This window comes from Cibotium barometz, chromosome 20 (genome assembly GCF_041138505.1).
Source record: "Cibotium barometz isolate CiBa-2024 chromosome 20, ASM4113850v1, whole genome shotgun sequence".
Taxonomy (NCBI): Eukaryota; Viridiplantae; Streptophyta; class Polypodiopsida; order Cyatheales; family Cibotiaceae; genus Cibotium; species Cibotium barometz.
Window position 1 is genome coordinate 53,938,899 of NC_141065.1, and position 26,277 is coordinate 53,965,175.

Below are 26,277 nucleotides of genomic sequence, written 5' to 3' on the forward strand. Positions count from 1 at the left end.
TCTAAAAGAAATATTTTTATTTACTCCATGTACATATTCACCTATGAATGTGCATGGATATCATTGATATTAATTATTGAAATTAATTTCTATGCATAGAAAGATGCATATTGGAAATTTTTTATTATAAAAGTGTTATTTTTATTGAATTTAAATTCTATGCAAGGAAAGATGCATAATAGAAATTTTTTTATTATAAAAGTGTTATTTTCATTGAATTCAAATTCTATGCATAGAAAGATGCATAATAGAAATTTTCATTATAAAAGTGTTATTTTCATTGAATTCAATTTCTATGCATGGAAAGACGCATAATATAAAATTTTTTATTATAAAAGTGTTGTTTTCATTGAATTTAAATTCTATGCATGGAAAGATGCATAATGAAATTTTTTTATTATAAAAGTGTTATTTTCATTGAATTTAAATTCTATACATGGAAAGATGCATAATAGAAATTTTTTTATTATAAAAGTGTTATTTTCATTGAATTCAATTTCTATGCATGGAAAGATGCATAATAGAATTTTTTATTATTATAAAAGTGTTGTTTTCATTGAATTTAAATTCTATGCATGGAAAGATGCATAATAGAAATTTTTTTATTATAAAAGTGTTATTTTCATTGAATTTAATTTATATGCATAGAAAGATGCATAAAGGAATTTTTTATATATAAAAGTGTTATTCCTATCAAAATTGATTTTTATGCATAAAGAAATTCTTTTTATTTTAAAAGTGTTATTCCTATTAAATTGATATTATGTATAAATAGATGCATAAAAGGATTTTCTTTTATATAAAAGTGTTATTTCCATTGAAGTTGGATTTTATGCATAAATAGATGCATAAAGAATTTTTATATCAAAATTATATTCTCTTTAATTCTATGTTTAATTTCCATGAATATTTGATAAATGAATAAGTAAATACTCTGAGAGAGAAATTTCTATCGTTTCATATTCACTCGGATTATAAAGAAAAAATTTCAGAATATCTATCGAAGTCGGAATTTCAGATAAATGGTTAATTTATTCCTCATCGAAATTTGTGATTAATTTAGAAATCAGTTAAGTGAATATTCAACGAAATGAAATTCAGTAAAATAGTAACTGAAATATCACCCCCTTTTCGAGAAAGATAGTTCAGGAAAAACCTTATCAGACTCAAACCCTGAATCAGACTATGACCAAGACCAAACTCTTTCGTCAAATTCAAGGAAAGACGATGTGACTAGTTCAGGAAAATACACTCAAATCTCCCACCAAATCTAAAACCAAGTTGAGACCCTTCAAATTGATCTGAGGATCAAGGTTACAGAATTCAAGGAATTCGGTTTTGAAATTCAGTATTACGATTATGAAGTTTTGGGGATACTGATTTAAGATATACTCATTGTATTCAAAAAAAATCAAACTGAAAACTTGCATAGAAACCTTGTTTTCTTAAAGAACTATCTTACGCCAGAATGCTGGAGGGAGCATTTGGTATATGTGTTTTTCTAAGGGAAGTTCGGTTGCAACAGCTGGCAGGGAGTGTTTAAAGGACAGCTCATGTGGCTTGAGCAGCCTTGGTACGGTTAAAATGGTGTGCTTCCTGGTACAATGGATGAGGGCCGACAAAGCGGTCCCTGAGTGAAGTGCCAGGATACCTAAGGAGGATCATGGAGGGTTCTGACCAGGTGATGCACGGGCTTGTGGTGCCGAGGACACCCATGCATATGGCATGGAAGATATTGTATGATGGACCAATTATTATTGTAAACTGTTTTTACTGGATCTCGCTGCTGATCAGCTGGTCCCAATGGAGAGTCCAGAGTGATACTGTTTTTTTTAGAAACAAGGACTAGATGAAAATTTTGAGTTATGACATCTGTAATCAATAATGTGTGTTGTGTGAAGAAGAAGAAGATTGTCAGCCTCTCACCGTGTGTGTTCTCTTTTAGGGTTTTGTGAGTGTGTGTGTGTGCTTGCAAGAGCTCAAGCTCTCTTCTCCCCTGCATCTTTTCATAGTAGAGGTTAGGACGGGGTCTCAGATGTGGACACCGTGCCGGTATGGTTAGCTTGGCAGATCGGGCACCACACAAGATCCCTCTTTGGATAGGGATGGGGTTAGCCACCCCGATTCCGCAGTTCTCCATTGTTGGGTCATTTCCTGTATTAGTGCAACTGGCTAACTGCTCGACTTGTTGTCTAGACATGGACTCTTTGTCTTTTCCCTCAGACTTGGTGGTCTTAAAAGAAGCTTCTGATGTGCCCTCATGAAGTTCTCGGGAACGTGTTCCCTTGAAATTGTCCTTAAAATCCATAGTGCACCATTGCTCAAAGGAGATATGGCCCAAAGAATATAATGAGTTATGTAAGTGTATGTCATCAAAGACCCTCTAGAAATCTCCCTATTAATCTTTTAGGAGAACTTGTCTCTAGCATTGCAGCATGAGTGGAGATATCTTACTCTATTGATGGTCTCTGATGGTTTCTCCTTCCCTCTATCTAATGTTATGTAGCTGCTGCACTGGGCTCCATCTGGTGCCTTGGCGAGAATATCCTACCTTAAAGGCATCTTTCAAGGCTTCAAAGGTGGCCTTGTCCTTAGCTTCAAGGACCCAGACCATTGGCCTGCTTTACCATCAAGGGTGAGAGGCCGAAGGCACACTTCCTCGACTTGATCTTCTACATGGAAACTTAGTGATAAGTTTTGAGATGTTGGCAGGTTTGTTTCGCTCAAATCTTGGTGCAGGTGTAGGTTATACTAGTGTTGGGGGTGTGATGCTCGCAGCCACCCCCTCGCTATTTCCATGGCTAATCTCAACATTTTTGGTGTCATCCCTACCATGGCTAGAGTGGTGAGGAAAGGAGAGGGCCTAGGAGGCCCTTGTCTGATAGGTGGGTTAGCATATACCCCTTGTGGTCCCATGTGGTACCCAGGGTAAACGGGCTGATGTGAAGGGCTTGGGTAGACCCTTTCTCTTTGGTGCAATGTTTCTGGTCCTTGAGATGATGGACTTGGCCCTAGGTTTTGTACAGGTCTTTGGGCCCTATAAGAATCAGCAACACTTGAGACAGGCATGACTCTCCAAACTGGTGGTTCAATCTAGATCTGTTGGCTTTCATTTTGTCCTACTTCCGCTCTAGGATCTAAAGATGGTCTGGGCTCACTTTCTTGTGGTTGGTCCATACCTCTCACCGTGGGTTGCAGTTCTTCCAACTGAACTCACCTTGTGTGTTCTCTTCTAGGGTTTGTGTGTGGGTGTGTGTGCTTGCAAGAGCTCAAGCTCTCTTCTCCCCTACATCTTTTCAATGTAGCCATGGGTGTCACTAGGTGTATTACACACCGTCACTCTGGGAGGCTGCCAATATCAAATGGAAGATAAATTTACAATTTGCAAGGACATGTAGACATGAAAGTAGGGGCCATCTTACAATAAAAACATTGCAATGTCCCTGTTGAAACATTGTAGAGAGCAAGGGAAAATTTTCAAAAAAGCTTTGCAAAGGTTAAATTAAGCAAGAGAAAGGATGGAAAACATAGCTGAAGAGATCACTTCCAAAGCCTTAGTGAGCCAAGCATAGATACTGAGTAGAATTTTAGTACAACACATCATAAAGAGGCTAAGGCGAGTCAGAGAAAGGAGCAGGAAGTTGAAGACAACTTTCAAGGACATAAGTGGAGAAAAAAGCATAGGAAGATGAGAGGCTACAAAAAAAAGAGCTGAAGCTAAAGTTGAGAGAGCAAGAAAAGTAGAGGAAGAGGCCAGGAAAAGAGCTGAAGAAAACTTGAAAGGACAACAATTCTAGGAGTCATCACCTCGATCCAAGTCAAGCCGAAGAATAAAGCATAGTCTATAAACCACCTCTACGAGCAAGCCTTGAAGGAGGTGGGTAGAAACTTTTTAAGAGTCTGAATAGTGCAGCCCAAATCTAAAGAGGTACCTTACCTTGGGGTGTCGGTATTGGAGCCAAGGTTTAAACTTGATTCATCGGCACCAAATGCTATGGCTAAGGGAGGCCTCACTAAGAGTGGGCTCACAAGCATCAATACTATTGCTCGGGATCTCATACCAAGCGACATCTTTAAGCTTAAACAGAAAAAAGCCACAGAGCTCCAAAGACAACTACAAAAAAGGAAAGAGAGATTAGAAAAAAAAACTAATGCAACTATTCAAATGTGCACATCATATGATTAAGGCCCTATTGGAGCCCATAGATTTTATCTAGCAAGAGAATGTGGTTGTGGCAAAAGTGATCAATCACTTGCCACCTCTACACAGCAGTAAGTGCTCTATGTTCTCAAGCCTCATAATGATGCTTTTCCTCATTTCTTCCATGTTCTTTATCCCTAGAGTCATGAATCAATTAATGTCAAGGAATATTGCTCAATTATACAAGGTTTGAAAGGCTAGAGAAGAGGGGCCACAACCCTAAAGAAGTCTATTAAGCTGTATATGCAAGAATTTAGCTCGGGATTGCAAGAGGTAAGGAACATAAAAGATAAGGAACTTGCAAACTTGGCATATAAAATGATGCAAGATATTGTGCAACAATGGGAGAAAAGAAAGTAAGAACTGATACAACACATAAACAAACTATTATAGCTCTGGAAATCAAAGTGTCAACTATTGCCCTGAGGATGGTGCAAAGAATAAAGACCTAAGAAAATGAAAGCCTCACTGAAGAAGTTGAAGAACTATTCCAAGCTTGAGTGTGCAGAACAATGGACCACCAACTGTGAGGAGTAGGTTGGATGGGTACAACGAGAGCCTACTTATGAGCTACCATAGCAAGAAGATGAAGACTCACTCGGCCAAGTTTACCCTTCCTTGTGTTGATGGCAATTTTGAAGCCTAACACCAAGAATTCCATGGTCATGAGTGACATCATGTGTTCCATTTGTCAATTTTAAAGGTGTGTGGATGGCGACTTTGTAGGCCATTCTGTAAGCCCAAAGTGCAGCTGGTAACTTATGTTCCCAGCCATTATGTGAGGCTTCCATCATCTTGGTCAGGATAACACGGTGGTAAGTCCAAAGGCACTTATCAGGCCGTCCACATGTGGCACACATCTAATCAAACACTTCCAGGTGTACAATGCGATCTTCGGTCCCATTGAACTTGGATATCAATTTTGCAATTGTATGGGTTCGATAGTAGTTTGGGGTCTAGGGTTTGGCCCTACTATTGCAGCCGGTGGGGTGGTGTCTTGCTAGCCCTGTTACCCCGCTCCCTATTTGGGCTACTATCCTCAAGATAGCTTCAGTGGTTCGAGTAGAGGATAGTGGTGTAGGTGGGCTATTGAGGTAGTGTGGCTATTGGTAGGTTGGTGGAGGCATGGTATATGCTGGGTGTTGCCCTTGTCCCTGAGGTAAGTTTGGGTATGCCCATTGTCCTTGAGGTAAGTTTGGGTACTATGGAGGGTAGCCATGTAAGGCTAGCTCGTACCATGGCATGTATGCTCCGCCTAGAGTTACATCTATCTTGGAGCTCCCGATTCCATGCTACATGGCTCCCATGGTTGCACATTCAATAGCTTGGATTAGAAGTTATGACTCACCTGGAAGCATTCTTGAGTATAACCATAAATATCCCATTTGAGAGTATTTGGATTTGATGCATATGTGTATATACCATATGAAAGGAGAAGAAAGATTAATGTAAAGTCCAAGCAATGCATAGTTATGGATTTATGCATCATATAAAAAAGCATGTTGTTTGATCCTCACGAGAGGAAGAAGATTACCATCAATCATCATTAGTTGTGATATCATTTTTTATGAGCAAAAGAATGCGATTTTTTTACATAAAAAAGCATGTTGTTTGATCCTCATGAGAGGAAGAAGATTACCATCAATCATCATTAGTCGTCGTGATATCATTTTTTATGAGCAAAAGAATGTGAATTTTTTACATAAAAAACATGATAGGAATGATATAATTTTTTACATATAGAAATGTTTTATCTTGGCTTAATGGTGATGATGATTATGAAGATTTTTCACTTGGTGATAATGTGAATTGTTTAGCACTTTGATGAAGTGGTGGTGTCACTTCCAAATTCAGTCCAAAATGACCCAAGGTAAAAGGTAGACCTTCAAGGAGGGTGGTGAGAAGAAGCCTCCAAAGTGGTACTTAAAGACGGTGATTAAAGGTAAGATCAAAGATCGGCCCAAATCCAATGAACAAGCTTTAAAGCATGTCTTGAGGGAAATAAGATATGTGAATTTTGCATCGATGGCATATGTGAATTTTGCATCGATGTCTCGAGGAAAATAAGATATGTGAATTTTGCATCGATGCATTGCAAAATTCAAAACCAATATCTTATATGTAGAAGCAAATCAAAGTAAGAAATGGAAAGTAACCATGGATGAGGAATACAACTCCATATTCAAGAATGATACATGGAAGCTTGTCCCACTACCAAAAGTAAAAAAGGCAATTGGAACTAAAAGAATTTAGAAGCGTAAATGCAAATTAGATGATAACATTAACAAACACAAGGTGAAGTTTAAGAAGAAGAGTGAGATAGAAGAACAAGTTGTAGATATTATTAAGCAAAAAAAAAGATGCGAGGATCGTTCCACCCCTTAGGGGATGGGAGGGGTACCATTGGGGATTGAACCTGTCAGCAGGGTGTAGTGGTAAGGAAGGAGTTTGAGAGTCCCTAGGTGATGATTCCCCTTTGCAAGCGATGGCATCTAGTGTGTGTGAGTGGCGTACTTTCAAAATTACCACCAACCAAGCCAAAAAGAGAAGCAGATCAAAGACTTTACCGCTAAGCAATTGCTCATACAAGTGACATTGACACGTGGCCAAACGGCTTAGGTAAAAAATGGTTCATAGGAGGGTCATTGGAAATATATAAAAGCCACGATTTATTCTTTGCGTATAAGGACGAGTTTATTTTCTTGAACTTAGACAGGAGAACACGCGCGCGCGGAGGAGAAGGTGCAGTCTCCAAATCTTAATTGTTCGCCCCGCCCACCGTTCCAAGTAAGCCCGTTCAACGTTTCCTTAATCGTCAATTAATCCGCACTTAATCTACCTCTGTTTAGGAGCAGATCATGAAAAAAACAAAAACCGATAAATCAAACTTAATCTGGTTAAAGAAACAGTTGCATGCCCTGTTCGAAATTTTCAGTGCCAAGATTTCCCGCTCGTTTGCCTCTGTTTATGCAAGATACTTTTCTGGACAGGTGCTTTACACCCTAAGATGAATCGGAAGCCAGGGGACTGGAACTGTGCATCATGCGATCATTTGAATTTCAGTTGGCGGGAATCATGCCAGCGTTGCAGTGAGTCAAAGCCAGGGGATGGGTATGGAGGAAGGGGGGATGACAGGGGTGATTATGAACGGCGTGGTGGTAGGTCTTACGGATTTGGATCTGGTTACAACAGTGGAGGAGGGGGTAGCTCCGGGTCTTACTATGGTAGAACCCAGGGTGGGGGTGGTGATTATAGGGGAAACTATGGAGGCGATTACAGGGGTAATTATGGGGGTGGTGACTACAATAATAGAAGCTATGGAGGAAGTTTTGGGTATGGGGGGTCTGATGTGAGACCTGGAGATTGGCACTGTCAGGAGAGCAGCTGTGGTGCTCATAACTTTGCGAGCAGGAGCAGTTGCTTCAAGTGTGGAGTGGCCAAGGATGAGGGGGGTGCTAATGGTAGGGGTGGAAATTATGATTCTGGATGGGGTGGCAGATATGACTCAGGAGGTAGAGGCTCAAGAGGTGGCTTTGGATTGTCGTATGACTCGGAAAATGCAGGAGGCGGCGGTCGTGCTGGATGGAAGTCAGGAGACTGGATCTGTGGCAGGTATATCCAGACAGTATACTTAATTGCTTTGAAGTTGTATGAAAAGTTTTGTGGATGTGCTCTCTTTAAACTGTCATTTCGCTGTTCCTGTTTTTCAATTTTGGTTTCTGTTTATAATTCTGGCAACTATGGTGGATACGTGTCTGCAAGTAGGCGCCATGTTATCTTATTAAGTTATGGGTAGCATTTGTCTCAGTTTCCATTCTTTCAAGCATGGGGGAAATGCCCCCTTTCACCCTCTTTGCATGCCCAGCCTCTGGGCATCTGGCCAGTGCTGATTTGGGCCTGTAGATGGGCTGGCAAGACTGCATTACTCCATCTGCTCCCAGAACAGTTGTCAGAATTTGCTGTTTTCACAATTTTACCTGGGAGCAGTTGTTTCCAGGTCTTTGCATCCCGATTCCCAACTTACTAATCAACCCTTTCCGAAAACAATGCTCGAAAACATTCGTCGGCAAGTTGGGAAAGACCACATTGCCACATCACTTTAAGCTTGTCCTTGAGAAAATGTTGTTCTATCCAGTTGTCAACAAAAAGAATGAATGCACTTTGGTTAAATGCAGTTGGCCTTTGCCATTTATCTGTCACGTGCACACCAGCCAGGTGTACAGTGACATGGCATCATTATGGCATCATTAGCATCATCAGTAGTCATCAGGCATTTAATCAGCATTTTACAAGCATTTTTCAGGTATTTATGACCAGCCGACTGGCATTTATGGTATTTATGCTCAGTCGTGGACATACAGCATCTGGCCGACTGCATTAATGCTGGCCGACCAGCATCCCTCATGCATATAAATAGAAGAGTCTCTCCATTCAGCATAGCAGGTTGATCATAGCAGCATTCAGCAGTGTGCTCTCCAACGCATCACACCCAGGAAGCATTGGGAGCATCATAATCAGCAAACGCATCATCCTCAGCCTCATCATCAACTAACGCATCACCCATTCAGCACTCAGTCCCTCAGCGTTTCTGCTCCAGGAAGGCTGAGAAGTGTAACGCATCATCAACCGCACTCATCCTCAGCAAACGCAGCAGCATACAGTCCAGATTCAGCCATCAGGTCTGCGTTTCATCATCCCATCAGCATTCAGCATCTGTTCCTAAGCTTCCCTTCAGCGTTTCCTTCCAGGAGACAAGGGAAAGAGTGGACAGCAGTTCAGCCCGCATTTACAGCATATAGGCAGCATATTCAGCAGTACAGATCCATTTGGATCTCATTGTAACATCATTCATTCATCTAATATAGCTGCATTGCATTGACACATATCTGTTTGTCTCTTAAACATCATTAAGTGCAGTTAAGTCAGACTAAGGTTGTGTTTATGACGGTCATAATCCCTCACATGTCACATTGGTATCAGAGCGTTACAGGGTAACCAGCCTTAGAGCATGTTCATTCCAGCGGTCATTCAGTCAGTCATCATTTTTATTGCTTCCGCACAGTTAAACCCAGTTCTGAAAATTTTGCAAGCCACCCTTAGGGATTTTCCCTTAGGTCTGCATCAGTAACCCATCCATCTGCATTCTTGCACAGCATATAGGGTTGCACATGGTTTGCATAGCAGTCATCATAGCAGTCATCCTAGCAGTCAGTCCTGCATACATGTTACCCATGAACTCTCAGGGAAGAAGGACATCCATCATCAAAGAAGGACATCCATCATCAAAGGAGGACATAAGTTTGGACTTCAACTGGCAGTAGTAGCAGGGAGTTTCTCTTCCACAGAAGACGGAAGTTTGCTCCAACATCGCCTCAGGAGGTTCAGAGCTTCAGGTACGACGGAGATGGTAGGTGAAAGGTTTCCAGGAACAGGTCAGGGGTGACTCAGGTAGTTGCCATTCAGTTCCCGCAGTACATAGAGTCTTGGCTCAAAGGATTTCACTCCTGCAGACGGCCTCAGTCCCAGCAGAAGACAAAAGGGGGCAGTGGTTCGGAGGAGAAGGATCGCAGAGTAGTCGAAGGTTGCCAGGTATCCACCCAGCAATAGTTTAGCAGCGGGGAATGTCACGTGCACACCAGCCAGGTGTACAGTGACATGGCATCATTATGGCATCATTAGCATCATCAGTAGTCATCAGGCATTTAATCAGCATTTTACAGGCATTTTTCAGGTATTTATGACCAGCCGACTGGCATTTATGGTATTTATGCTCAGTCGTGGACATACAGCATCTGGCCGACTGCATTAATGCTGGCCGACCAGCATCCCTCATGCATATAAATAGAAGAGCCTCTCCATTCAGCATAGCAGGTTGATCATAGCAGCATTCAGCAGTGTGCTCTCCAACGCATCACCCCAGGAAGCATTGGGAGCAGCATAATCAGCAAACGCATCATCCTCAGCCTCATCATCAACTAACGCATCACCCATTCAGCACTCAGTCCCTCAGCGTTTCTGCTCCAGGAAGGCTGAGAAGTGTAACACATCATCAACTGCACTCATCCTCAGCAAACGCAGCAGCATACAGTCCAGATTCAGCCATCAGGTCTGCGTTTCATCATCCCATCAGCATTCAGCATCTGTTCCTAAGCTTCCCTTCAGCGTTTCCTTCCAGGAGACGAGGGAAAGAGTGGACAGCAGTTCAGCCCGCATTTACAGCATATAGGCAGCATATTCAGCAGTACAGATCCATTTGGATCTCATTGTAACATCATTCATTCATCTAATATAGCTGCATTGCATTGACACATATCTGTTTGTCTCTTAAACATCATTGAGTGCAGTTAAGTTAGACTAAGGTTGTGTTTACGACGGTCATAATCCCTCACATGTCACATTATCGCACCTTCAACTGACTCTTCCTTGCATTGTAACCTTGTGTATTCATCACTTTGATCATCATGCCTGTAAGCTTGTCTATAGAGGCATGAGCGCAATTAACCCTATGATATGATGACATGGTGTTTGCTTTCCTTTTTTTTTTGGTTGCAAAATGGTTTGGGGGTTGCTGTGTTCATTCCAGTCTGATGTTTTGACAACTATGGTTCCCGTTCATTCTCATAGGCCTTTGTCTCAAGGCTTGGAAACCCTCTTAGGTGTGCACCTAATCTTTGTTCCATGTTTGTATCCTTAATCTTCAAGGGTACTATGGTCTCTATCCCTTGATCACTAATGGCCAAGACTGACCTTTACTCTCATCCCCCCCTAGTATGCACGATTGCATTTAAGCTGGGGATGATGCATGTGACATGATCACACCCCAATTTCCATGCACATAAATTTATTTTCATCTATGCATTCAAATTTCACACAATGATATGTGTGCCAGAAGTAAGCAAGACCAGACACAAAACAAGAGACTTGAAGAGCTTTTCTATTTTATTGTTGCTTGTTGGTTGTTCCATGCAAGCCATTTTGCTGAATGTTGTTTTGCTTGGCCTGATTGGTGTGAAGTCTGTTTTACTTCTGTTCTGCATGCAGCTGCCACAGCTTATGTCATGTATGAAATATTTCGAAGATGAAGATTTTGCACTTTTGGAGGCAGTCCACGGTTTACTCTAGAAGCTAAGGCTTGTAAAGGGAGGCCTGTTATAGCTAAAGTTGCAAGTTGCAAGCAGTGTGTACCTTGCATTCAAAGCAATAGTTTCACCAAATCCATAGCTTTTATTATTGTTTTTCGGTTTGGAATTGAATCCAGAAAAAATGATGGCAAGCATGCTATTTACTCTCTAGAACTTGCTATTCAAGCATTGTGGTTTAACTAGAGGCAAATGTAAGTGCACAGGATTCGATTGTGGCATATAAATTGAAGCTGCGTGATCATTTATGCTTCAGTTTAAGGACAATCTTATTTGCAAGGGTTGTTAAGACAAGCTTACATGATTAAGCAGGAGAAGGGATGCTGTTTTTCTCTGGACAATGAAGGTTGCTTCTACTTAAGTTCTGCTTCGTGTGTGTGCAGTTTTTCCTCGGTTAAATCATGGCTTTTGGAAAATGCAGGTCTGGATGTAATGAGCATAATTTTGCTAGTCGCATGGAGTGCTTTCGGTGCCAAGCTCCAAGGGAGACTTAGCTGCATCAAGTTAAACCAACTCAATCTGCAAAAGGCTGGTAAGGGCTGTTGGTTCAAACGTTTTCTAAGAGTCCTCTGTAGCACTATACCTTCACAAAATCAATGGAGTATGGAAAATGCGTAGTGTTAGACCACAATCGTGTGAGTCTGATGATGAAGAAGATGAATTATATTTCTGCAATGGGTGTGAATTGTAAAGATGCAAGATCAGGATCACCTTTTATGGGTTTTGCATCTTTTGCGTATTGTCATTTTGATGTCGCATCTGCATGTTGCTTTTCTTTGTTGAATCAATAAAACACCTTGTCTTTTCTATTGGGACATTGGTCAGCGTAGAGTGCAGGAGTGAGAGGAGACTAACCCCCATTAGAACTGGGATTGAGGCCATTCACCAGGGACACCTTGGAGAAATTGCAGCATCTTGCAGACCAGGATTACCAAAGAGCCTAGAGGAGGCACCAACACATGATACCAGCAAGGGCAGACACTGATCGTGGATACTGTCTGCAGAGTCTGGACTCATTATCTAGGCCCTTTTTCGTGCAACCTTCGTAATTCTATAGCTTTGACGAAGAGTGAGCTTGCAGCCTTAGCAGATGAGCATCTGGCCATTTGTTAACCATTGCTACACAGAGATTTTCGAGCATCTGCTATGTTTTAGCTACGTGTTCTTTATTCTGTTTCTTGGTTGCAAGAGTATTTTGAGGATGCTCTAATTGTATGTACATTGGTCTCATAGGCCGTGTCGGTTTTTTGAAGATGTTAATAGCTCTCTCTCTCTCTCCCCTTGTCCGTTTCTCCCTTTCTTTGTGAGTCTCTTTCTCCAATCATTGGTACTGTAATCTGACCATAGACCATTACATGTCGAGCTTGGATCACATTTACCTACACTTCCATGTGAATAGAATGATGCACCTATGTTCAGGATGGACTTCAAAAAAGTTCAGATGTATGCGCATATGGTTGAAAGAGATTGGAAAAAGTTAGTCTCACGAGTCACAATCCAACTGAGCAATGTTTCAATCACTCCCTAGTGGTCAAAGAAATTATCTGGGACTGCTCAACAACATGCTTAGCCCAAATCTGCTCATAGTCAAGGATGTCCCGCAAAAAGTGGTTTGACTGTCATGTGCATGCACATGGACCTGCAGCATGCCTAATCCAAGGCTAATCCCTGATGTGTCCTGCAAAAAGTGGTTTGACTGTCATGTGCATGCACATGGATATGCGGCATGCCTAATCCAAGGCTAATCCCTGATGGGCAGCAGATAAACATTAGATTATGGCACTAGTCAGGCTCAAACATTTGCATAACTTGATCAAGAAGCAGTCGGCCAGGTGGATTTGAGCATGCGGTTGAATTGAATCAATGGAACACCTTGTCTTCTCTATTGAGACATTGGACAGCGTAGAGTGCAGGAGTGAGAGGAGACTAACCCCATTAAAACTGGGATTGAGGACATTCACCAGGGACACCTTGGAGAAATTGCAGCATCTTGCGGACCAGGATTTGTGGAAGCACATCCTTTGTCAAGAAGAGATTACCAAAGAGCCTAGAGGAGGCACCAACACATGATCCCAGCAAGGGAAGACGCTGATTGTGGATACTGTCTGCAGAGTCTGGACTCTTCGAGGGTTCATTATCTAGGCCCTTTTTCGTGCTACCTTCGTAATTCTATAGTTTTGACGAAGAGTGAGCTTGCAGCCTTAGCAGATGAGCATCTGGCCATGTGTTAACCATTGCTACATAGAGATTTTCTAGCATCTGCTATGTTTTAGCTACGTGTTCTTCATTCTGTTTCTTGGTTGCAAGTGTATTTTGAGGATGCTCTAATTGTATGTACATTGGTCTCATAGGCCGTGTCGGTTTTTTGAAAATGTTAATAGCTCTCTCTCTCTCCCTCTGTCCGTTTCTCCCTTTCTTTGTGAGTCTCTTTCTCCAATCATTGGTACCGTAATCTGACCATAGACCATTACATGTCGAGCTTGCTTGGGGTGCTATCGGATCACATTTACCTACACTTCCATGTGAATAGAATGATGCACCTATTGTCACCAATTTGGTCCTCTCACCAGTCTTGAACAGTGTTTCACACACTGTGTGGAACCAAGGTGTGAACGGGGATTTTCCACAGAAGAAAGCTAGAGCATTTTACTGGCATGGTTTGGCTTGAAAGATGGCCATACAACATGAGCAGCATGGGATTTTATTCAATAGTGTTTATAAGTTGGTGTGTTGACAAATCATTAAAGTTTGGCCGGACATATCATTATTTGGGTGTGGATTTATGGACATGCTGGACAGCTTGTAGCCCAAAAAGTCAATAAAAAGCCAGGCGCCCACCTTTTATGAGATATTTTTCTAGTTTGGACACTAAAGATGGCAAGTTTGGTCATTTATAGAGTAATTGGCTAAATAAAGCACAAATTTGGCTATTTTTAGCAGGGAAGGCCACTTTTGGCAAAAGGAAAAAAGCAAGATCCCTATTTTTGAAGTAGGCCGACTCTATGAAAAGGGGCTGAATCGTGGGGAGGGCAAGGAGGAAAAGGGGCTGCTCTTGGAGAGATGCGCTCAAGTACATGGCAGCATCAGTAGAGTGTTTTCTCTTCTTTCTCTCTCTTTGAGCTGGCCGATAGCCGTGGGGCTATTGTTTCTTCTGGCCGCCTACAGATGTCACCATTTTGGTCCTCTCACCAGTCTTGAACAATGTTTCACACACTGTCTGGAAAAGGTGTGAATGGGGATTTTCCACAGAAGAAAGCTAGAGCATTTTACTGGCATGGTTTGGCTTGAAAGATGGCCATACAACATGAGTAGCATGGGATTTTATTCAATAAAGTGCTTATAAGTCAGTGTGTTCACACATCATTAAAGTTTGGCCGGACATATTATTATTTGGTTGTGGATTTATGGACATGCGAGATAGCTTGTAGCCCAGAAAGTCAATAACAAGCCAGGCGCCCACCTTTTATGAGATTTTTTTATAGTCTGGACACTAAAGATGGCAAGTTTGGTCATTTATAGAGTGATTAGCTAAATAAAGCACAAATTTGGATATTTTTAGTAGGGAAGGCCACTTTTGGCTAAAGGAAAAAAGCAAGATCCCTATTTTTGAAGTAGGCCGACTCTATGAAAAGGGGCTGAATCGTGGGGAGGGCAAGGAGGAAAAGGGGCTGCTCTTGTAGAGATGCGCTCAAGTACAGGGTAGCATCAATAGAGTGTTTTCTCTTCTTCTTTCTCTCTCTCTTTGAGTTGGCCGATAGTCGTGGGACTATTGTTTCTTTTGGCCGCCTACAGATGTCACCAATTTGGTCCTCTCACAATCTTGAACAGTGTTTCACACACTGTTTGAGCAGATACCAAGAGTTGGCAAAGTGCCTATGACATAATGTCTACCAGTTGGGATATTTTTAGAGATAAAGTTTATGGAAGGACCCATCTCTTAGATTGGACGTGTGGCAAGAAAGTGGACCAAAGTTGTTGGGGTAAAGGCATAATGCCCACCCTTATAGTGTGTACAAGCCCATAAGTTATAGTACATAGTACACTTAGTACTTTTAATGTACTAAGTGCACTATGTGTACTAGTGCAATATACATGTGTGATAGGGGAGTCACACACTCATGCCTCATGAGTTGACTTATCCCCACAACTCTCTCTCTCTCTCTCTCCCTTGTTCTCTCTGTGTATGTCTCCCACATGAATACTCTAACCTAACCCTAATTCTTCCTCCTTCTCCCACACAACTGGTATCAGAGCCAGTCACTCCTGGAGCTACCCAGATGGCACTGGCAGTCTGAACGGAAGTGCAGCCAGCAGCTTGAAGGCGCCCTGTAGGCAGAACCACCTCTGTGCTGGTCTTCGCTACAAGCTTGCTTTCACGATTGCTGGCTCGACTGTGTGCTACAGTAGAAGGCTGCGTACAACAACTAGGCGATAGCACCACTAGGCGAATGCAGGCGAGCGAAGGCGGGCGTTGAATTATTCGCAGCCTAAGTACGTGGCAAAAGGTAGCGCGTGAGTGAGCGTAGGCGAAAGCGCTCGCAGCAGCGACCATATACACGCAGGCGAAGCGAAGGCAATCAGAAGGAAGGCGACGTCAACAAGCGCTAGGCGAATACGTCAACAAGGTCGCTAATCGTTCAACTGGCCACTAGGCGCTAGGCGAAGGTTTTGGTCGGAGTGCAGCGGCGCCCTCATGGGCAGAGAAGAACAAAGCGAGGTCGCAGCCCACCGACGAGCAGAAACAGGAAATCCGTGAAGCCTTCGAGCTCTTTGACACTGATGGATCTGGTTCCATTGATGCTAAAGAGCTTCAAGTTGCCATGAGAGCTCTTGGGTTTGAAGCTGGCACTGAGAGCTCTTGCAGTCAAGGGGCTTTTGCCCAATTTCTGTTCGGGACTGTTGTATGCAGTGTACGGGACTGTAAAAGTCTGATTTTCACTCATTTGGACAGCCAGGAGAGCATTTATTGCTATTGTACCTGTTGGTACAGATTTGGCACAGCTTTGTGCAAGTTTTGGCATGGCTGTACACTGTTTTGAGTGACCAAAAGGTTCAATTTCAGTTGCTGTACTTGCCGGTACAGGTTTGGTACATCATTGGTGAGCACTTGGTACTGCTGTACAGTACTTTGGAAGGGCAACAGAGCACATTTAAGGTGCTGTCCAAAATCTGCAGCAACCAGATTTTGGTGATTTCATCACAAACAGTGGGAGAAAAGTTGCATTTGTGCTTCCGCAGTGGGAGATAAAGCTTGGGAGAACAACTGTGAGCACTTTGTGTGCTTTTGGTGCAGTGTTTGCACATTTTGCAGGGAGTCAGGCATTGACAGGTTGCATATTGCTATGGCAACCACAGGTGAGAGCTCTTCATTGCTTCACATCAAGAAGCTTGAAGGCTTGCATAATTATGATATTTGGCAAACCCAGTGCTACAATGTGTTGCTCCAGAAAAAGCAGCACAAGCCTATCAAAGAAAGGGGTGTAATGCCCGCTTCTCTTACTGCTGAAGAGTGGGAAGATATGGATGAGCTGGCAAGATCTACTATCATGTTGTCTGTGTCAGACTCATTACTTTTCAGCATTCGTGAAGAGAAGACAGCTTGGGGAATGTGGCAGAGATTGCAGGACTTGTATGCCCAACAAAGTGCCTCAAGCAAAGTGTATTGGTTGAAGAAACTCATAGGTCTTCAGATGAAGGAAGGGGCGTCTATGACAGCCCATCTAAATGAGTTTAATGGTATTGTCAGCCAGGTCATTAATCAAAAGTTGGCAATGGACGATGAGTTCAAAGCCACTTTTCTGTTATGCACTTTGCCAGAGAGTTGGGACACATTCAGGACAGCCACTAGCAATTCGCATGCTATGCTGTCATATGCAGATGTTGAGGGTGCTCTTCTTCAAGAAGAGATGAACAGGAAAAACAACTCTGTTGGAAAGTCCAATGCAATGAATGCACGTGGGAGATCCCAGCAAAGGGGAAAAAGCCAAGAACGGGGAAGGAGCAAGTCTCGCTCCAAAAAGGATTTGGATTGCCATTATTGTGGCAAGAAGGGACACATTAAAAAGCAATGCTACAAATGGAAAAATGATCAAAAGGAAAAGGGAAAAGGCAAAGACAAAGAGAAAGATGAAGCCAAAGATGTAAAGCCAAAGGGCAAAAGTGGAGTCAAGATTGAAGAAATCAATGTGTCACATGCAGGTGGCAGTGAGGATGAGGTTCTATTTACGTCTTCACTTGATGCCCATTCACTTCTTACAGGTGGTCATGGTATGCACTCATGGATCATTGATTCAGGTGCCTCCTTTCATGTCACAGGTTGCAGAGACTTGTTTGTTAGGTATACTGCTGGCAATGAAGGAGTGGTTTATTTGGGTGATAACCATGCATGCAAGATTCTTGGCAGAGGTGATGTGAGGCTTGTATTTTCAGATGGCTCACAGCTTATGCTCCATGATGTCAGGCATGTGCCTGAGATCAAGAAGAATCTGCTTTCTACTGGACAGCTTGATGATGCTGATTATGTTACCACATTTGGTCGTGGAAAGTGGAAGATTAGTAAGGGCTCACTGGTTGTTGCCAGAGGTTCTAAGGTGGACACTCTTTACTTTATGCATGCAGGTGTTTGTCACCATGCTAATGTAAATGCAACCGAGCTGCCGGAAATCTCTATGTGGCATAGCCGGTTGGGACACATGAGTGTCAAAGGAATGGAGCAATTGTCTCGTTTGGGTTACTTGCCTTCTTTAAAGTTTTCAAGTTTTCAGTTTTGTGAGCATTGTATATATGGTAGGCAACTACAGTGCCCCCACAAGAAAGCTCTTGGACAGAAAGATGCTCAGTTAGAGCTTGTGCATACAGATGTATGTGAGATGCCTCAGCTTTCTTTGGGAGGGGCAAAATATTTTGTGTCTTTTATTGATGATGCCACACGTAAGGTGTGGGTTTATCCTCTTCGTTTGAAGAGTGATACATTCTCAGTGTTTGAGAAGTTTGTTGCTCTTGTTGAGAATCAAACTGGCAAAACACTGAAAGCTTTGCGTTCCGACAATGGTGGAGAGTACATGTCCAAACAGTTTCAGGACTTTTGTGATGCTAAAGGCATCAAGAGGGAGCTCTCTACTCCTTATGATCCTCCACAAAACGGGACAGCAAAGAGGATGAACAGGACCATTCAGGAGAAGGTCCGTTCTATGTTGTCACATGCTGCATTACCTCATGGTTTTTGGGCTGAAGCTGTTATGACAACCGTTCACCTTATAAACAGGTCACCTAACACGAGGCTTGGTGGGAAAGTGCCAGAGGAAGTATGGACAGGGAAGCCTCCGTCATACAAGCACTTGAGAGTGTTTGGTTGCGTTGCGTACGTGCACATACGCAGGGAAATGCGCACCAAACTTGATCCTAAGTCTCACAAATGCATATTCCTAGGATATGGTGACAGAGGTGAAATGGGGTATAGACTTTGGGATCCCATAAATAGAAAGATTATACGCAGCAATGATGTCATTTTTGATGAAACATGCATGTATAAGGAGCCTGCAAGGCAACAGGAGCCTGGCAGAGTCATCTTTGATGATGATGGACATCATGGACAACAACCAAGGGCTGTAAATCAGCCATTACAGCAGGAAAACCAGCCCTTAAATGGTGCTGAAAATGGTCCAAATGGACAGCCAGAGATGGCAGAAGATATCCCAATGGATATACCACAGTTAGAGGAGATACCGGGCATGATTTTTCAGCCTTATGGCATGGAACAGGAGCCACCAATGGGTGATATGCAGGCTGGACAGCAACCTGCAAATGATGGTCATTGGGTACGGAGGTCCACAAGACCCTCCAGAGCCCCTGAGACAGGTTTGTTCCAGGGGTTGACTACTTGATGCTTACTGACTGTGGGGAGCCCTCATGTTATAAAGAGGCTTTACAGAGGGCAGACAAGGCTCTTTGGGAGCGTGCCATGAAGTCAGAGATGGATTCTCTGCACAAAAATGGAACATGGAAGTTGGTGCACTTGCCTGCAGGCAAGAAGGTTTTGCCATGCAAGTGGGTTTACAGGCTCAAAGTTGCACCAGATGCAAAGCCAAGGTACAAAGCCAGATTAGTGGCTAAGGGCTTCAAGCAGGAATATGGTGTGGACTTTGGTGAGATCTTCTCTCCAGTGGTCAAAATGACCACACTTAGAGCTGTGTTAGCTTTGGTTGCACATGATGATCTGGACTTGATTCAGATGGATGTGAAGACTGCTTTTCTTCACGGTGATCTCCATGAGGAGATATATATGCAGCAGCCAGAGGGTTATGCAGTGAGTGGAAAGGAGAAGCTTGTATGCAAGCTGAAAAAGAGTCTTTATGGGCTCAAACAGGCACCAAGGGAATGGTATCATAAATTTGATACATTCATGAAATCTCAGAAATTCAGGAGAAGTGACATAGATCACTGCTTGTACACCAAGAAAGCTTTGGATGGCAGTCTATTGATCCTCATCTTGTATGTTGATGATATGTTGATTGCCGGGAAATCTCGTAAGGAGATGGATACCTTGAAGCAGAGGCTGCATCAAACCTTTGATATGAAGGATTTGGGTGATGCAAATCACATCTTGGGTATGCGGATACTTCGGGACAGAAATCAGCATGTGTTGTATTTGTCTCAGAAGGAATACATTGGCAAAGTCTTGCAGAGGTTCAATATGGACGGGGGGAAGAAGACTAGTACTCCTTTGCCTCCATATGTGAAACTCAGTGCTATGGACAGCCCACAGTCGGATAGAGACAGGGCTGATATGGCCAAGGTTCCGTATGCTTCAGCTTGTGGCAGTCTCATGTATGCCATGGTTGCTACTAGGCCGGACATTGCATTTGCAGTGGGAGTGGTTTCTAGATACATGGCCAACCCTGGCAAGAAGCATTGGGAAGCAGTGAAAGGTGTCATGAGATACCTGAAGGGCACACAGGATATGTGCATTTGCTTTGGCAAACAGGATGCATTAGTGCATGGCTACACGGATTCGGATTATGCCGGTCATCCAGATAACCGGAAGTCTACTACCGGTTATGTGTTTACATTCACAGGAGGTGCTGTGTCATGGATATCCAGGATGCAAAAGTGCACAGCCTTATCTACTACAGAGGCCGAGTATATTGCAGCCACAGAGGCTTGCAAGGAGGCATTATGGCTATCTCGGTTAGTGGTTGATTTGGGTTATACAGGGGATATTCCATTGTTGCATTGTGACAGTCAGAGTGCCATTCAATTGGCAAAGAACCCTGTCTTTCATGCAAAGACGAAGCATGTGGATGTGAAGTATCACTTCATCAGAGAGGTGATAGAGAACAAGCAAATTCAGCTTGTTAAGATTCACACGGATGACAACCCGGCTGATCTGTTGACAAAGAGTTTGCCTCCGGAGCGGTTTGCTCATTGCAGACACTTGATGGGCATTGGATGAGGCCAGTTTCAGCCTTGATGTGGCCTTGTATATTATCATGTACATGCTGATTTTTTTCTTTTCCTTTACTTAAGGGCACTTTGTCTTTAAATGGGAGGTTGTTGGGGTAAAGGCATAATGCCCACCCTTATAGTGTGTACAAGCCCATAAGTTATAGTACATAGTACACTTAGTACTTTTAATGTACTAAGTGCACTGTGTACTACTGCAATATACATGTGTGATAGGGGAGTCACACACTCATGCCTCATGAGTTGACTTATCCCCACAACTCTCTCTCTCTCTCTCCCTTGTTCTCTCTGTGTATGTCTCCCACATGAATACTCTAACCTAACCCTAATTCTTCCTCCTACTCCCACACAAAAGTGAGACAAGTGGCCTGACACTTGTTAGAAAGTGGATCAAAGTGAGACAAGTGGCCTCACACTTGTCACTTCAGCTATTGTGTGGCTCTCCACTTGTCATTGTAGCCTTCTCTTGCCATTTTAGCTCATGGTGTGCACAATGATGTATGTGGTCCTATGCGGACACCATCTATTGGTAAGCACCTATACCTTGTAACCTTTATCGATGAGTACTCCAAATTTTCTTGGGTGTATCCCTTGAAGGCAAAACTTGATATATTTGCATGTTTTCAGCATTTTGTGGCACAAGCTGAAAATCAATCAGGTTGCAAAGTGTAGACCCTCCATACAGATCGAGGGGGGGTGTGGGGGGATACATGTCCATTGCTTTCAAAGCTTTTATGGCAGAAAAAGGCATAAAGCATCAATGCACGATGCCATATTCTTCTCAGCAAAATGGTGTTGTTGAGAGAAAGAACAGGCCTTTGATGGAAATGGCTAGATGCATGGTTAAAGGCAAAGGCTTGCCTTACAAATTCTGGATGGAGGCAATAATGTGTGCTACACATGTGTTGAATAGATGCCCTACCAAAGCATTGAAAACCATAACGCCATATGAGGCCTGGCACGAAAGGAAACCTAAAGTTGATCACTTTAGAGTTTTTGGATATATAGCTTATGCTCATGAGCCTCAGCAGTTGAGAGGTAAGCTTGATGACAAGGCAGCTAAGTGCATATTTGTGGGTTAGAGCAGTGGCAGTAAAGGCTACCGTCTCTTTAATCCTTTCACATAGGATTTTGGACAGCAGAGATGTTGTATTTGCTGAAAATTCAGACCAGCCACCTTCATGCCCACTTAACATGTTTGAAGGACTTCTCCCGTTGGGAATTGATGGCACAACAGATTAGCCATCAACTTTGCCTAATGGACAGCATTTGGGTGCTCAAAATTAGCTCATGAATGAGCTCATTACACGTCAAAATGTGGAGGAGGCAGTGGAGCAAGAGCGGATAGCAACGGAAGAGGCTAGAGTTGTGCCTCGTTGGCTACTCCGTACTTTCCAGGAGAGCAAACTCTTAGCTTCACTTGGTAGCAGGACACGGGCTAGTTCACATAATGCAAGAGAACATATGTTGCTTGCATGAGTACACTTTGTGATGCATATGAACCAGATTCATTTGAAGAGGCTCATGAGGATGATCATTGGATGCAAGCCATGCAAAATGTAATGGATTCTATCCATAAAAATAGCACATGGGATTTGGTAGACTTGCCTGCTGGCAAGAAGCCCATGGGCACAAAGTTGGTTTACAAGTTGAAAACAAAGTCTGATGGTACCATTGACAGGTACAAGGCTAGGCTAGTGGCCAAAGGATATGCCCAACAAAAAGGCATTGATTATGATGACACTTTCGCACCTACTTCTCGTATGGCCACAATTAGATGTGTTGTTGCATTGGCTGTCCATCATGGATGGAATGTGCATCAATTGGACATAAAATCAGCTTTTCTCAATGGGGATTTGCAGGAAGAAGTGTACGTAAATCAGCCCATTGGTTTTGTGATGCATGGTCATGAAAACAAAGTATGCAAGCTTCGAAAAGCACTTTATGGTCTCAAACAAGCTCCCCGAGCTTGGTATGAGAAGATACATAACAAAATGCTCATCAAATTCCACCCTTACGCCAGTCTTGCAAACGTGATGCACTGACAACAGATGAAAAACAAGTGATGGAACATACAACACTTGGGAGGAATGCTTTCCCCTCTGCCATCGGGAACTATTTCCAACCTGTCCTCACTATAAACTGGGATGGTGGATGTATCCCCAATAAGGATGTGACCAGAATACCCGCAGAGATCCTGTAAAGCCGAACGGGAAGGAGTCATGTGCCTGGAAGCACCACTGTCTAGAATCCACTCCTGAATATCCGTAGAGCGGAGAGTCCTCCAACCTCCTCCCTGCTCGAAGAAAATGAAACATCGGTGTCCATCACCTCGAGGCGCACAAAAGCTGGAGTCTTCACGGTTGCTGCTGAGGATTTTGCACCCTTCTCGGTGCTCTGCTTGGGACACTGCCTCCAATAGTGGCCTTTCTCGCCACAATCATTACAGGTCCTCTCTGCCTTGAGTTTCTAGCGGTCTGAGTCGAACATCTTCTCAGAAGACTTCTCCGGTGAAGCCTTCCCTTTGCCCTTGTTGTTACGGCCTTTCGATCGTTGGCCAATTAAGGCCTCCGAACCTCCGCCCTGTGGAGGGTTCGTGAATCTTTCCTCCTGGTCCAAGACCATGGGCACAAGCTTCTCCCATGTGATGGTACTGAGCCTACCATTGGTAATCAAAGAAGAGTAGAATGCTGAGTACAAGGAGGGCAAATGCGACAGCATTGTGATGATATCTCTTTCCCAGCCTGGAGAACTTCTTGGTGAAGAGCCTGTAGCTTGTTGATGTGCTTCCGCATCGTCGACGACTTTGTAGGATTCATCACCTGCATCTGTACTTCCAAGGAGATTCTCTTCATGGGCGATACCCGGTTATAGAGAGAAGCCAAATGCTGCCATATACCTCTGGCCAGCGTCATCGAGGGTACCTCCCCTAACTCGGGCTGTGGAACCCCAACAATGAAATCAGCAAGGTCGTAAGACTCCAAAACAGATTCTATCATTACTTTCCATATGCCGTAGTTGTTCCCGTCCAACCGACGGTCCATTGGGAACGTGCGGAGTGTCGGGATCTTCACGTGCCTCTCAGCCATCTCAAGTAAATCTGCCATTGCGGGGGTGTAACTGAAAAGGGTGGGTGGGGGAAAAAAAGAACTTCTTAAACCTGCAAGTGGCTGTCCAGCAAATTAGCCCGCCTTCCTCTTGCTTCTCCTCTTCCCGGACGGTCCAAAACAGTCCACCAATCAGCAACACAACAGCCCCCCTCTTGCTCACACAGTTCCCAAGATCTATCAAGAGCCTAGAGCTCTGATACCATGTCAGAATATGCAGCGGAGATCAAGACAAAATCTGAGAACACAAGAGCAAGTGCACGCAGAAAAAACAGCAATAGAGAAGGAGAGAGAGAGAGGTGTGTAACTCTGCCATATATACACAAGAAAATCCCGAAATCTGAATACAAACTGTGTGGGGGCCAGGGGCCATTTTATATGGCCCCACATGAGCAGTCGGCCAGTAGAAAAGACAGCCGACAGCACACAGATGGTCCACGACCTGCTCCAGCTCCAATCGGTCAGTTCCTGTCAGTTGGCCAGCACACATATCAAGTCGGCCAGCTACAGAGGACAACCTGGGGGCAGCAGAGTCCGTTGGCCACCATCTGGATGAGCCAACAGCCACAGGACAGCCTCCCACACCTGAGGAAAAATAGGGAAAAAATATGGAGAGTGGGGAAAAATGAGAACACACCTAAATCGGGCGGGCACACCTCACACCCACAACAGAGGCCGTGGTGTAAATATACAGAGAGGAGATGACTGCTAACAATAGGATGGTTACACACGAGATGGACACAGAAGTGAATTTGTGAAATACCCAACAAATAGATATAGTATCATTTCAAAATCTTGATGTTTCAATCAAAACGACGAAATGGTGAAACAAATGAAACATTATCTCGTCTAGGAAAGGGGGGTATTCGGCATGGACAAAGTGTACAGACATGAAGAGCAGTTTGAGAAGGCTTTGGGGGCAGCACATCACATGCAAAATCCTTTTACCTAGATTGCTGAGTTATCTGTGGAATAACTATGGTGGGTGCATTAAGTTGAGAGAAGAGAGGAGAGGGAGATACAGGCCCCAGATTGGACACCAATGGTCTTTCTATATAGGCAGTCACTCTCAGCACGGGAGTGGTGATAAAGTTCGGCATTAACTGCTTGTATGGACTGTGTCTTAAAGCTAGTTATGCTGATTCATTCAATATAGAGGGGTGCATGTGCCTTATCAGTCACCAGCAAGCTGAAATGTTACATTTTTACCTTGGTGTTCAAATGACTTTTCTTTCATCTGTTTTTTTTCCCTTTCTTTGAAGGAAGAAGGGGTGGGGGTGTTTTGCTTGGCTTTGCTTGTTCTGTAGTAGCCTTGGTATGGCTTGGCGGTGCCCTTCCAGTTCTTGATTTGAACATGTGCATGCAAGTATAATATGAAGACCTATGTGCTTTGTTTCTTGTGTAACATTGATCAGTTGCATCTTAAATATTATGTTTATTGTTAGGCACATTAACTTCAAATCAATTTGTGTTGTGATGTGATGCTTTTGCAGGCAATACCACTGTTGATGGTGGGTGTTGCGGAGTATAGTGCCATCTCTGTTCTACTTTATTGGAAGGTCACCTTCTATGGGAAGCGACCTACTCTTAGATGTGTGTTTTTTCGTGGTCGGATACAGACATGTTTCTAGTTTTGAAAATCTGGGTACTTAGCTTGGAAAGAAAGGCAGAAAGCAGTCAAAAAAGGGATACATTAAAACGTATTATGCAGTTTCCTATGACTTTTTTTTTTGTTTTTGTGTGTGTGGGTAAGTTAAGTAAGCTGAGGATTTCGAGAAGAAGAGAGGAACGTTTAATGCTTTTATGCAGAGATTATCATTGAATCTATGATAGCTATTTGGGCTTCTTAGCTTGGAAGAAAGGCAAAAATTAGTCAAAAAAGGATACTTATTATGCAGTCTGCTAACTCTCTTTTTTTGGGTGAGTAACTTAAGTAAGCTGAGGATTTGAAGGAGGAGAGTGGATTGGCTTATGCTTTTATGCAGAGATTATCAACAAATCTAAGACTTTCTGAATGTGTCTGTAGTTGTCATATTTGTGGGTATATAATGTGAGCTTAGCTTTACTGTTTTAACAAAACTGATTTTTTTGGAAGTGATGTGTGAGTACCACTGCTGGTGCACTGCTTAGGTAGTTCTTTCAATTTTCTCGTCTGTGTGTTTTATGGAAGTTGTAAATGCCTAGCCTCATTTGCTAAGACAACTGAGAAGGAAGAGAGACCACTTTTACATACTTTTGGCATTTAGGCTTAGGCCTTTGGATTCTCGTTCATTGACTTCATACTATGATGAGACATCCTATTTATGCCACGGGTGGTTTTTCGAGCTCGAGGGATCGATGCCTAGTTACTCGAGATATTTGCTTGATG

General features: G+C 43.1%; 1 protein-coding gene across 1 annotated transcript; it reads left to right on the forward strand.

Moving 5' to 3' along the window:
* The first annotated feature begins 6,861 nt into the window (after nt 1–6,861).
* On the forward strand, nt 6,862–25,905 carry LOC147628031 (uncharacterized). Its single transcript, XM_086815003.1, has 4 exons — nt 6,862–6,988; nt 7,192–7,813; nt 11,762–11,872; nt 25,403–25,905. Exons 2-3 carry the CDS (start codon nt 7,209–7,211, stop codon nt 11,832–11,834), a joined length of 678 nt encoding a protein of 225 aa, XP_086671129.1. The 5' UTR covers nt 6,862–6,988; nt 7,192–7,208; the 3' UTR covers nt 11,835–11,872; nt 25,403–25,905.
* The last annotated feature ends 372 nt before the right edge of the window (nt 25,906–26,277 follow it).